This window comes from Rattus norvegicus, chromosome 18 (assembly GCF_036323735.1).
Source record: "Rattus norvegicus strain BN/NHsdMcwi chromosome 18, GRCr8, whole genome shotgun sequence".
Classification (NCBI taxonomy): Eukaryota; Metazoa; Chordata; class Mammalia; order Rodentia; family Muridae; genus Rattus; species Rattus norvegicus.
The window spans coordinates 76,152,832-76,166,816 of NC_086036.1; the positions used below are offsets into that span (position 1 = coordinate 76,152,832).

Genomic DNA, 13,985 nt, shown 5'->3' on the forward strand with positions numbered 1-13,985 from the left:
TTTTTAAATTGCTGTTTTGAGTTGCTGATTTGAATTACATTAAAAAAAATCATCAAATGAACATTGGTTGGGATTAACACATAATTTCCCAACAATTTTTGAAATGGCTCTGAGTATATTACTGCTATCTTCTATGATTTTTATTTTTTATAAAATGGTACCATCAGAATTGATGATTACAAAAGCAAAATATCAACTAAAATGAAAAATGCTAAGAAAGTTCCATGTTCTGCAGTATCAAATATTTAATCGAGATTTAATGTTTTAGAAGGAAAATCATCTTTTCCTTAAAAAAGAAGACGTTCTGAATTAAATCCCTAGAACTTACTCAAAGAGCCAGGCACAGTGGTACACATTATAAGCCTAGCTCTGTAGGCAGACAGGTGAACCACTGGGTTTACTGGCCTGGCCAGTCAGCCTAGCCCAGCTGGTGAGTTCTAAACTGGTGAGACCCTCCCTTTCTCAAAAACCAAGGTGGACAGCACTGTAGGAACAATGTCCAAGGCTGTCCTCTGGCATTCACATGCATGACAACATGTATTTATGAACACTTACTGAATAAGCATATTATTAGAATACAAGTTTGCTTTGACTGTTAATAAGCGACAAGGTTATTGGTATACCAAAGAATTCTTTTAAAATAAATTTCTTCATGATTCACTACAAGTAACTGTGTGGTTTGCACACCTAGTCTATAAACCAGGTTAAAATATCTCAGGAAAACCCCACTCCAGCTCACCCAAGGAAGCACCTGGGCAGCAACATGGATGGAGGGGACTGTGTGCTTCTTGTCAAGCTCCCGGGAGACTGATCACGCAGGTTGATGCCTCTCCCCATCCCAAGGCCTTGCACCGGTCCTCGTGTCTATGGTTTTATTGGAGATCAGGGTCTCTGTAGATGTGACAGGCCCCTGAGTAATGACCACTGTCTACTGGAAGCAGGACAGACACCGACACAGAAGACAGTTAGAGCACCCACGTGGCTTATCACTACCTAACGGATGTGGACGTGTCATGAGGATCCTAAGTGGACAGAGGCTAATGTTTTGTGAGACTACCTGCAGCCCACTTTGTCCCCAAGAAAACTGGACAAATAGTCCAAGGTGATCCAGGACCCATGAACTCAGAAGGCATCTCCCTTATGCCCACACGGAAAGCCTGGCTCTGGCTCTGTTGAAGGCCAAGGATGCTTTATTTATGGTCTCAGGACATAGGAAGGATCAAAGCCCGTGTAGGAATGTGAAGCTGCCAATCTTCTCCCCCCAGCTTTGCAAGATCAGCAAGCCAGAGCTGCAGCTCCTCCCCAGGAGGAGGAGCTTCTGTAGGCCTGAGGTTAGGCAGAGGTAAAGGCTGGCTTCTATGGCTAAAAGCATAAGATTTTAGAGTAAGTAAAATTTGCTGTTTCACAGCACAATTTGAGGTCTTAGGACATGAAGGGAATAAAAGCCAACAATAAGGCCAAGTAGTGTCAAATGGACTGCAAGGGAATTCCTGTGAAGTCAGAAGGGAAGCAGCAACATGGCAGGCCCCCGGGTGGGGAGAGCCAAGTGTGCTCACAGGAGCCAGCACTGCTCTCAGATCCAAGACAGCTGGGACTGAGGACAGGGAAGCAGTGACCGAGAAAACACTCATGAAATGACAACTGTTAGTTCAAAACCCACAGAACATGGTAGACAGTTCAGAAAAGAAGCTACCATCTGAGAGAGAATCTGAGTTCTGATGAGATTTCATCTTAAAAACAAATGTATTTTCTTGCGTTTGCTAAAAACGTACATAAGAGCCATGGTTTCTTCTTCCTTGAGCACTCTGCTGCATGGTCAATAGCGAGGAAGCCTTTCTGTCCTCACAGCAGAGCAGTGTCAGGTGGATGCACTCACCCGCAGCTGTAGGAGGCATGCAGAGGGCAGCTCCTGTCCCCGTGACCTGTAGCCCATCTCTAGAGTGCACTTGGCTCTCCCCACCCTGGGGCCCGCCATGCTGCTGTTTCCTCCCAAAGCAGTCTGCAGAGCAAATGACTGCACAGACCACACCACAAAAACCCCTGGAGCAAAAGCCCAGAGGAAGATGTGTAAGGCCAAGGGACACAGGAATACCCTGGTCTAAGGTGGTATAAGAACATGAGTCTAGAATACAGACAATACTGACCTGTGGCACAGCTTTGCTTTTAGCTCTAAGGGATAACCTGCCCCACTCCATATCAATTAGGCTGTAATTAAAACACACCTGTAGTCAGGGTATTCAATTCTCCATATTGAGCATTTGAAAAAACTAACTTCACATTATGAACTTAAACATGGTGGTGTAAAAATGACAGAAGAAACTGGTCTTAATTTATCTGAATTAATGTATTTAAAAAAAACTATGACTGAATGCAAGCTAATTAAGCCTTTCTTCTCTCGACTCCTCTCAGCTTTCTGTCTGGACAGCTCCTTCAGCAGGGTACCCTAAAAACTCCTGTGGCTCCTGTACCTCAAAATGCCAGAAGCGCCCTCTTTTTATGCCAACTTGGAACACCTGCAGATACGATCACGCACCCTGGGAGTGGCGGCTGTGTGCTCTTGTTGCCAAACACACGGGCACGTCATTTCACATGGTTACAAATCCTTCGGAATAGGAAACCGGAAGCTGGCTCACCACACCTGCGCCTACCCTGCATGGAAGGAAGCCCAGCTTCCGGGATCTGGGATGTGCTTGTGCACAGCAGCCTCTGGAGACTGGGGCCTGCAGCACGTTCTCACCTCTTTGTCCATACTCTCTAAGTCCTCCTTACAGAGAGTGTACAGCGGCATTGTCTCTGACATACTGGGCTGTCGCTTTCTTCTAGCAGGGCCAGGCTGCTCTCCATCTTGGGATTCTGGCAGCTCTTCACCAAACATTTGCTGCTGATGTGGCTGAACAGCTCTGTAAGGAATGTTACAGTCCCGCGTGAGGAAGGCAGTTCCACAGTACCTTTCCAGCTCGGTAGCAGACACCTGACTCTTGCATGGGTGAGACACACAGAGAACACTTGTAGGGAAGTCAAGGCAGCCCGTCCATGCTACCCACTTGCTATCTCTGCTTGTGTAGCAGACCCAGCATCTCCTCCTGGGACATGTCCTGAGCCTTGAGGACACCCACACTCACCTCCTTTACAGAGAAACCACCTTGTCTACAGGCCATCACCTGACTAACTGCTGGAAATCATCAGGGAGTGCCATTTACCCTTGAGTAAAGCTAAGAACCATTAAAAACCAAAAGGAAGCAGAAGTGGCGTTTACATTCTGTTCAGAGCACAGAACAGAAGCCAGACAGGAATGGGGAGCTAAGAGGTGGACCTCAGTGGGGTGGAATTAATCTGCCTACAAAGGAAGAAACATTAGATTGCGGGTGCACAGCTTCACCGAGTACTACAGTAACCAATCAGCTGCCAGGATCAAAGTCAAGACACTTCCAACCTGGACACCTAAGATGCTAACGTTACCAGCAAAACTGCAGCTCTGTTGAAAAAGTTTCTATCTGCAATGTGCATCTGCGTGTGCCAAACCTCACTGAATATATTTTATTCATGTTTAAATTGGTGTCAAAGTTTAAGGTACACCAGGCAAAGTGGCTCCCATGCACAATTCTAGGACTTAGAAGGCTGAAGCAGGAACACTGTTGTGAGTTTGAGGCCAGCCTGTGCTAGAGAGTAAAACAGTTGTTTCTAGAACAAGTCCTTCCTGAGGTGAGGAATGAAACGAGAAGCTGAGCACCACTGGCCACGGGATCCCAGGCTGGCCATTACAGACACTGCGCATAAGGTGACAAGCCCTCATTACCTCAAGGAGAAGTGTGGCACCTGACAAGACAGTGGGGCTGATAAAGGCACTCTCAGGCAGGCCGGACCACCTGGATCAGCTCCCCAGGATCCACAAGGTGGAAACAAAGAACTGACGCCCACAAGTCCCCTGACCTCCACAAGGATGTGATACCATATACACACACACACACACACACACACACACACTCTCTCTCTCTCTCTCTCTCTCTCTCTCTCACACACACACACACACACACACAAAATGTAATAACAAAGAATAATGGGGCATTAATTCTAAGTCACAAAATTAAAAAGAAATTATATTAGGTTAACTGAATGTTATTTATTGAGGGCAAAAGATTTTCTACCCAGAAATCTAAAAAGTGCATTCTCTGCTTTTCCAAAAGTAAGACTCCATGTTCCTAGCTTTGGAACTCAGTGTGACCTCAGACAGACAGCTCAGCGGAAAGCAGGAAGAGGATGTGTGTAGCCAAGGCCCAGCACTGCCCTATAAGACAGATGAGGACTTGAACAGTGAGACACCAGGATTACTGGTAAATGGGCTACAGTAAAACCCTCATGCTATTTTTTGTAAATAAATTTGTAAGGGATTTGGGGATGAGGCAAGTAGACCCTCACGGGCAGCTGTCGGACTCTCTGTTGCTTGGTTACCTTAAATAGTCAGCTGAGCTATCTCTACACAACACTGGCCATCCCTGAACACTCCACAGACACTGTAGGAAAGCTACAGGGCAACCTCAGCTGCTTGCCCAGAGCTGTTCAAACCCTCTCAGATTTTGATATCATGAGACAAGCCTAAGTAAGTTCTAGATGACCCTAAAACAATTTCCCAGTAGACTCAAGGGACAACACTTCCTCTGGTGACCTACCATAGACTCTACCGACTGGTACCAAAGGGCAGTGCTTTGAGTGCTGTGAAAGCCCCTCCTCTGGCTATCACAGAGCAGACCGATGGTTCTCTTGGTGAGCTAAAGGGCGACGCTCTCCTAAGAGGCAACATTAGGCTTCTCTTTAATCTTTATTTGCTTATTGCTAGTAGAGTGGGCTAAGAGACTGCAGTCCAGCCACGCTGGAGGCAGCAGAGACTGCTGAGTGTCAGCAGGGCTGTCCAAGTGCCCAGGCTTCAGTGCCAGCTCAAGAGGGAGCTCGAGAAGGGAAGCCAGGGGCCGTGGTGGCTGGAAGACTTTCACGAGTACTGCTAGCCCTTGGAGTCCGAACCATCTCAGGCTTGGACGCTGTGATACTAGCTATAGTCAAGAGGTAGGGAATCCTCCAATGTCAACTCCTGCCAGCATCTTAAGGAATTCCAAATCTCCTAGGCTTGCAGGGAGCTGTTCTCTTGTAGAACCTTTATAAACACTTAGAGATGGAGGGCCTGGGCATTTGAGGCTTGCAGGAGAACTGTAACACCAGAGGGTGCCACCTCCTGCCACTGTTGCTCCTGTCCAGTGCTGAGTAACAAGCCCTGGAAGGAGCCTCTCCCTCCTTATGCTTTCTAACCATGTTCAGCAACAGGATCTGAAACATCTGACTGACCATGTTTACAACTGCTCAAAGTACCACCCTTTGCTCCTGCCAACACCCACAGAAAACAGGGAAAGGGCTCATGTAAGTTTTCCTTTCACTAAAAATAATACTATAGTTCTCTTTAAGGTTGTCTAAAAGTTTCAACCAAATCTGAAGTGTAAGAACAAGACCTCTCTACCAAGAGCTTAAGGTTAATCTTTAAAGGTCAGCACTGCCAAGGCCACGCCAAGTTCATAGCCACCCTGGTCTGACAGCGCCAGGAGAGTTCTATAAAGGGTGACAGGCTTGAGGTGCATGAAAAATGCAAAACCACTTTCTTTGACCTATAAGACATTACAGATCAGTCACTACACGGAAGCTCTCAGGTACCTTCTGAAACACCTGTGACCCCCTGCTCTTCCAGGGCTGTCCTGGTGCAAGGTCAGTTACTCTAAGAACTACCTACCACCAAGAGAGAAAGTCTGACAGAGCCATAAAAATGGAAAGCACTCTCATTCTACTCCTTCTCAATTTGAAGAAGTAAATAAATGAAATGAAATGTGTATTAACAATGATTAATATGCTAAATGAGTGGATAAAACAACACTGAGACAATTCCAATTCTACTATAACCAAACAAAGCAAAGACCCAGCTTGCCTAGCTTGTGCCATCCGGTGCCAGCAGGGAGGAGACGGTAGAAAGCCTAGAGTCTAACAGTGCTGTCTTTGCAGGCAGACCACTCCATGATGGGCACCAGAAGCAGCCAGGGGAGACGAGGTTCATGTCCCAGTTACTTGCCGCCCCTCCCCCACCTCAATATCAGTTGTCAGTTAAGACACAGGATGCTCCAGACCAGATTCTTAACACGATGGGAAACAGCCAAGCTTCTGTCGCATTTACTGGTGCAAGAACAGGACAACCTCTACTGGAAAGGACAACAGCAGAGGGCTGTTAATTCCAAGGTGACAGTTTATCTTACAAAGATTTTAGACCATCCATGATGAAAAAACTTTAATCATCAATTACAAATATATCCTTCACTCCAGTCTCAAAATCCACAGCAGCACACAGTGATAGATCTTGCAATTAAAGACAAAAGCAGACAAACAAAAGAACATCGTGGAAGCTGTGTGAGGAAAGATGCCTCCCTACTCCTGTAGGAGAAAGAAAGCCAACAGAGAACCTGCCTGTCAAATTCAGAGACCAGGAGGAATCCGTTGCAGTCAAGGTATGGAAATGGAGCTGTTAGGGAACAGAGTCCACCACAGGTCTTTCTTAGGGAAAGGAATGGAGTCCGAAGCCCACACGGGACAGAAGCCTGCCCGAACCCTCCCCAGGAAGGACACAGGGTCTGAGGGAGACTCTCAACTGCATGACCACACACCATCTAGGCTGGCCTGAGGATGACAGTGAACTTTTGATCTTCTTGCCTCTGCTTCCCAAGTGTAAGTAACCAGATTTTAGAAGAGATCTCCAGAAGAACTGTAGGTTCTGCAAAAAAAGGTAAGACTCATGGTGTCAGGGTCAGTCAGAATCAGGGACATCCAGACACTCCAAAGTATGGCACTAGCTCTCTACAGGCTCAGTGAAGGAAGGGGAGAGGAGAGGACACTACTCACGCCATCCTGTGAAGAAAGCCACATTGGGCATGTGACAATGCACACAGTGGGAAAGAGATCATAAGATTCATGGCTACCGTGCCTGCCGACATAACACAAGCCAACAGCAACAGCTCCATTCCAAGAGTTCAACCACGTTGTTTTGTTTTAAACCAACCAACGGGGCAGGGAGACACTCTGAGTAAAGGTGCCAGCTGCCAAGCTTGCTGTCCTGAGCCCTGAGTTTGGACTTACATGGTGGGAGGAGAAAAATACGCTTGTAAGTTGTCCTCTGACCTTCCTAATCACTCTGGCATACCTCGCAAGTCCACACCTTCCCTCCAAAAAAAGTGAGTACGTAAATGTAATAAAATCCAAATAAGGTAACTACCCATGTAGAAGCAGGTTCAAGAAAAAGATTGTTTATAATACATGCAACCACTGAAAACACCCAGTCACCAGTAACGAAACTTCACATATGAGGGAGGGAGGAGGGACGGTCTCCAGTGGGACAAGGAAGATGCCACAAACTCCACAAGCTCCCCAGAGACAGTATTTCACTCAAGACTGAAGGAAAGGTGCCACTCAAGTCCTCTGGTCAGTGCAACTGACAGAGCCAGGAACCAGATCCAGAAAGATGTACTTGCTTGACTTGGAAACAAGCGCCATCAAAGTCCAGGGTCTCTGAGGAGCAAGGAGAGGTTCACAATGCAGTGACACACGCCTGTGACCCAGCAGGGGGGAAGCTGCGGCAGGAGGACTGCAGGCTTCATCCCACATGGGCTAAATAGAGACTGTCTCAAAGATCTAACCAATCCATCCTTCTCCGCATGCCCCTCTGTGGTAGGACAGGGCTGAAAAAGACCTCAGTAAACTGTCATGCAAGCATGGATGCTGGGATTGGGATCCTCAGATCCCTGTAAAAGCCTGGTGTGGCCACACATGCTCCTTTCATCCCGGTGCAGGAAGGCAAACAGGCACATCCTGTGGAATTCAGTGAGCAGCCTGTTTGCTTACTAAGTTGGTCAGCTCCGACTCTGTCTTAAACTATAAAGTTATGAGCACATAAGGCTGCCAGGGGCACACTAACCTTGGCCGGTCTGTCTCCACATGCACATGTGTGTGCACACACCCACACACCTCTTCATATCACCCTCCTCCCAGAAACAAATGACAGCAAACAGACCGCATGTAAGCCTATGTAAATGTGAGGAAGAGAGCATGCTCAGAGAAACAGTGAAATGGTGAGACACTGGAAGGTGAGGGTGTCGGTAACAACTCAACATGAAAACACAGTTCACAACAAAAACACTGCTAAGTAGAACTCCACAAAACTCATGGAGTAAAAACTTACTATTCTATCAAAGGCCAGTTAGGAGGTAAACAGACAAACTACAGTAAACTGAGAAAATGCTTGTTTCGGTGGAAAACACACAAAGACAAGTTAGCAGTAATAACCAAAAAGCTCAATTAGAGAATGGGAAAACCACAGTTATTTCACCAGAGTAACCATCTCCAATAGATGCTCCGTGCTCAGTGAACCCTTAAGAGGGCCATGTTTGGCTCTCTGGCTCTACCTTCCAGATGGACCTCTATCATCTTAAGTTCAGTCAGGCCAAGGGGTCAGCCCCTGAATTCACCTGGCCAGGGGAACCTGTATCTCACCCTGCTTCAGGCACCAAGAGTGGGATCAGATGACATCACCCACCAACTGGACACAGTCGGCTCTCAAGCCACACATTTACTGAGCCTGAGTCTCATTAAGTAGCCTGCAGATTTCCCTGACTTCACTTACTGACAAGTCTAGGGGACTCCACTGTACTTCTAGCCCCCAAGTACAAAGCAAAAGTTACAACTTCACAGCCAGGGCGACAATGCTCACCCAGGATGATGCCTGGTGCTGTTGCCAAGCACCCTGTCACAATGGGTCTGCAGAGTTCCAGGCCCAGCAAGGGCTGGCTGTCACTCTCATAGAGCTACAAGGCTGAGCTCCCAGACGTATAGCAGGCATGGGAGTCCTGGGACAGGCAAAGCAGGAGCCACACGAGTTGTAGGATGGCTGGAAGAGTGTCCCTGCCACTATGCTAGGGGTCTGGCATGGGCCGAGGATTCTCTACTGTGTTCCAAGGCCACTGTGAATGGCTGCACCTGTGGTGGGTATGAGTACAGACGAGGAAGCCACCAGTGCCAAGCATGGAGCACTGAAGCAGAGCACATGAGACTCAGCAGAGAGGAAGCAAAGTCCAACGCATAAGGGAAGAGGTCTCTAGTAAATCAAAAGGGAGTGGAAACATGGGGGTAGTCTGACCAAGGTGGGATAACAGCTCTCAGCTACATTCCTTGGGTGACACGGACAAGGAATATATTCCTCACCATGTGATGCGCCTGGCTCCCCAGACACAGTTCTCTGCACTCAGACATAGGCAGTGAGAAGGGAGGGGTGGGGCCCCACTTTTCCCTATGTAGACGGGTCAGTTCATCAGCTGTGGAATCAGGGTCATGACTCTAGTTCTCACACTGGCGACCTCGCAGCATTTCTAAGGCTCCTGTGCATTCCAGCAAGGCAGCAGAGTATGGTTTCCTGACACGGTCCCTGGCAGCCTCCAAAGTGAACTAGGCTAAGGTGACATGTTGGTGTCCATTGTCAAGTGTATACAGGGACAGAGTGATGACTGCCATCCTCTTATGTACCAAGACAGGTCGGCAACCTGGATGCACCAGATACTTGCAGGTCTAAAAGAAAACATCGCCTCCCCAGAAAGCACCGCAAGAAACTGGCTCCTGCAGCTGCATGAGGCAGCGCCCGCCACGTTTCAGATATGGCTTCCTCTGCTGCCGTATTAAAAGCTTTATTGAGCTCAGCCTGCCAGATGCAAATTATTTTCAGACAACACTTTCTTTTCACTTGTCTCGGAAATCCCTAGTCTACTGACACACACTTAAACAAAGTGGAATAATTACAGAAAGATCGTACCTAACGCTGTACTCACCTTAGGACAAGGTGCCTTTGCTTTTTATTTAAGGAAAAATAAGTGGGAGGCTGGGTTGGCTCCGCAGTGTGGAAGGCAGACTGCGCAGGTGTTACGCAGGTGCACACCAGCACATACTGACTTTGCGGCTGCTTTAAACTCTGGAGGCACTGCTGTCCAACTGCAATTTAGAAACTGAATTTCAGAGATAGCCTTCAACGCACAGCTCCTTCTATTCTAACCCTTAACAGGTCATAATGACACTGCAGAACAGCCAGCGGCAGAAACGTGAACTCCTTCACCACTGGGACTGTGTGCTCAAAGGGGAAGTCTTAGGGTGCTGCTTGTTCCTGACAGTAAAGTCAAAACCTTGCTGTCTCCATCACGTGTGAGATGGCTTCATAACAGGGTTGCTTCTTACAAAGACCCAGACCTGAACTTCAAAACCCAACCTCTGACCTCCAGAAAGCCAATCACTTAGAAGCAGGGATTTAACCTAGTACGCCCATGTGAAGGGACCTCCACAAACCCCCAGAGTCGGTTCACAGAGATTTAGAGTGTGTCCCAACTTCGTAGGTGCTGAGGCTCTTCTGACAGTGTCCACTATCCCAGAAAGGCCCAGACCTTCCCGACTCCTGCGTGAGTTCTCCATTGTTTCACCTTTTTCCCATATCTGCCTCTCTGGCTGACCAAAGCACACCCCTCCACAGCTACTACTGGCTGGCACGATGTGGAAGGACTCAACATCCAGAATAAAAAGGAAGTCTGTAGTCACCAGGCTCCTTGTTCCTCCCCTCTCTTGGTTTTGATTCTCAAATCCTGGATGCTGTGGTGACCTCAACTCCCCCCGTGTCACTCGAGATGAGAAGAATACAGCCTGTATGGCCTCCTAGAACACCACTTGGGTCCCAACACGGTCCGTTACTGTTACACGTGACGGCTTTATGACCATGTTCAGCAGGAAAGAAACAGAGTTTCAAATCTTGCATCTCACTCCACTGCCCTCAGACTACTGCTAGCTCACGCCTCCTAAAGCAAAACCTGGGTCACAGAGCCTGCATTCTCAGTAAACACTGCCAGGGATCAACCAATGCTCAACCCACCAGACCTTCCTCAGCAAAACCCAAGCACACATCGCCTCAGAATGAACAGGCGGCCCTAGAATGAAGCCTTTGTACTTAGTGATGTGTGGAGCTAGTGTTCGTCACACCCCAATACCTACAACCTGAACACTTCATCTCTCTCCACTGCTAGTCTCCTCCTGAGATCACCTAGCATCATGCATGACATGGGCCCCAGGTATCTAGCTCAGTCCCAAGACCACACTTGCCGACCTCCATGTGTGCCTTCGTCCCACACGAAGGAGGCGTAGACTTACGGCCTCACCTGGTTCTGAGCTCTTTGGTACCACGTGTTTGACTTCTGGTACGAACTTTGCTCTGTGGCTTTCCTAGAAGACTTCAGAACATTCCCACTCCACCTTCCACACTGCCCTACACCTGTGCCTCTGGCTTTCATGTGCCAGAGAAGCAGAGATGACAGAGGTGACAGAGCAGAGGCCTCGGCACTGCTGCCCATCTCTCCATTATAATGTATGTAGCATGCACATGTCCATACGAGTTATGTGCACGTCAGGCCTGAGGCTACCATCATGTGTCTTCTCAAGCACCCTCCACTTTCTATGTCTCAGGCAGGACATTTCTCTCCCTGACTCAGGCAGGCGGCCGCTCACTGGATTTCACCATCTGCCTGGCTCCACCCGCCCGGGTACCAGTGAGACTGCACATGCCCTCCACTGTGGCCCACAGCCATGTGCACTCTAGGTGCACCACCCACCCACCTCACTCGTGTCCCCACACACTCCTCCTCTCTATTTGCAAACCAAGACCTCAGAGATGAGGACAGCGTTACCATGGTAAAAAACACGTTGGCAAAAAGGTAAATGTTTACCTGAGATATTTGATGATAGTAAAATAAATCCAGTGCTCTGAACCAAACTCAAGATTTCTCATACTGTAACACTGTGACACGAGTGTGACTGTTACCTCACACCTGCTCTGACTAGGTTTCTCATACTGTGACACGAGTGTGACTGTTACCTCACACCTGCTCTGACTAGGTTTCTCATACTGTGACACTGAGCGTGACAGTTACCTCACACCTGCTCTGACTAGGTTTCTCATACTGTGACACGAGTGTGACAGTTACCTCACACCTGCTCTGACTAGGTTTCTCATACTGTGACACGAGTGTGACAGTTACCTCACACCTGCTCTGACTAGGTTTCTCATACTGTGACACGAGTGTGACAGTTACCTCACACCTGCTCTGACTAGGTTTCTCATACTGTAACACTGTGACACGAGTGTGACAGTTACCTCACACCTGCTCTGACTAGGTTTCTCATACTGTGACACTGAGTGTGACAGTTACCTCACACCTGCTCTGACTAGGTTTCTCATACTGTGACACGAGTGTGACTGTTATCTCACACCTGCTCTGACTAGGTTTCTCATACTGTGACACGAGTGTGACTGTTACCTCACACCTGCTCTGACTAGGCTCTGCATAGCAGCCAAAATTGGCTGTGGCTATGGCAGGAGGTGCCAAAACTTCTGTCCTTGTGTTCTGGGATCAGGTTACACTTGATAACAGTATAGAATTTGCCAAATAGTATTGATCACAACAGAATCTGAAAGGAGGCTCAGTCTGAATTGTGAATAATTTCCTGAAAAAAAGAGAGTGAATTTATACTGAATGTAATTTTATAGACACCGAATGAATGAATGAATGAATGAATGAATGAATGTCTATCATAGGTACCTGCTGCAGAGGAAAAGAGCTAGTACTCCATACCACTGGGAACTGAGGATAGATACACACAGCCAGGGAAAGCTCTGGCAGCATGGTGTGCACCAAGGCATCTCTGGTAAGCACGCAGGCGGGCAAGCTGCACTGTCCTTTTTTACGACCCCTCCCCAGAGAAGAACCCAGCAGAGAAGGAGCAGAAGTGAGGAGGCATTTGCTGCCGTGACTAACAGTGAGCCACACAGGCAGAGGCTGCCTTCACAAACCCATTCGCTCCCCAGGACCAGCACACAGGTCACCAGGAACACAGGTCTACTCTTCTGGGCATCTGGGAAACTGCAGCATGGTTTGTCAAAGCGGCTGCTATACTGTACCACAGTTAAAAGTAGTCACAACCGTCAACTCAGTGACTTCGTAACGTGACGGTCCAGGCTAAAGCAGCAGCACGTGACACACTCCAGCACATGGTGGCTACCGGGAAGAAACCCAGCTGCAGTGATGATGACCTTTCCCTTTCACACTGCGAAGCCGCAGGTGCATTCCAAGGGGCATCGAGGAAGCAGAGCCACTTCAGACCAGTCCTGAACGAACATCCGGCTGTCCGTGCCGATCCTGCTTCCCGCTGCCTGTGTGTCACTGAGCTGGGCACAGTGTGGACACAGGACTAAGCTCTTGCTTAGCTCTAAAACACTCTGCTGAAAACATGCAAACCGCTCAGGCCTGCCAAAGAGCACTTGTAGTCGGAGCAGAACCAGCAGCTCTACAGCTCTGGGTGGCTGACCCCAGGCTGACCCCAGGCTGACCCCCAGGCCGATCCCCAGGCTGACCCCCAGGGCTGTGTTGGTGCTTGTGGAAGAGCAGAGGTTGGGCAGTGGCTGTGTCCTGACTGCAAGTTGAACATGGTATCTACCGCCCCAAATCTCTAAGCTCTGTTTAAATAAACAGGACGTGCATCGGCTCCAGAAGGGTGGTCCGAGGGTTCAAAGGAGTGGTGGACCTAGACTGCACAGTAGGGACTGATAAGGGTCTGTCACCTGTGGGGCATCACTAAACCCACCATCGGATGACTTTTGATCTACTCCAGTGTGTCTGACAAAACATCTCTTCTCAGTGAATGGAAGAGTCCAGGTGGCTAAGGCCGAGTGCCTGTGAGCAGAGACCTAGGAGGGCGGTAAGAGTGCCCTGGACCTCCTCTTCAAGGCACCCCTGGACTCTCTTGGGTACTCTATGGGCATTGAGCATCCTGTACACACGGCTCATGGAGATGTCCTATGCACTGGAAATCACCACTGTCAGGCAGGCAGC

At 48.5% G+C, this 13,985-nt stretch overlaps 1 protein-coding gene and 1 long non-coding RNA gene across 4 annotated transcripts in view; one reads left to right on the forward strand and one right to left on the reverse strand.

Annotated features, from left to right (window-relative positions):
• Positions 1–13,985, reverse strand: part of Ctdp1 (CTD phosphatase subunit 1) — a 64,162-nt gene that overhangs the window by 23,589 nt on the left and 26,588 nt on the right. The window contains exons 11-12 of one of the 3 annotated variants that reach the window (XM_006254944.5): positions 9,894–10,053; positions 2,763–2,900 (exon numbers count right to left, since the gene is read on the reverse strand). The exons of 1 other annotated variant lie outside the window; for it this stretch is intronic. In XM_006254944.5, coding sequence (XP_006255006.1) covers positions 9,918–10,053 — 136 coding nt within the window. In that variant the 3' untranslated portion in view covers positions 2,763–2,900; positions 9,894–9,917. Of the gene's footprint in view, positions 1–2,737; positions 2,901–9,893; positions 10,054–13,985 lie in introns of those variants that run through there. One more of the 3 variants, NM_001414395.1, reaches the window with a different exon arrangement.
• Positions 4,798–9,764, forward strand: LOC134482963 (uncharacterized). Its single transcript, XR_010059743.1, has 2 exons — positions 4,798–9,056; positions 9,603–9,764. It is a non-coding gene; the product is annotated as an uncharacterized LOC134482963 (long non-coding RNA).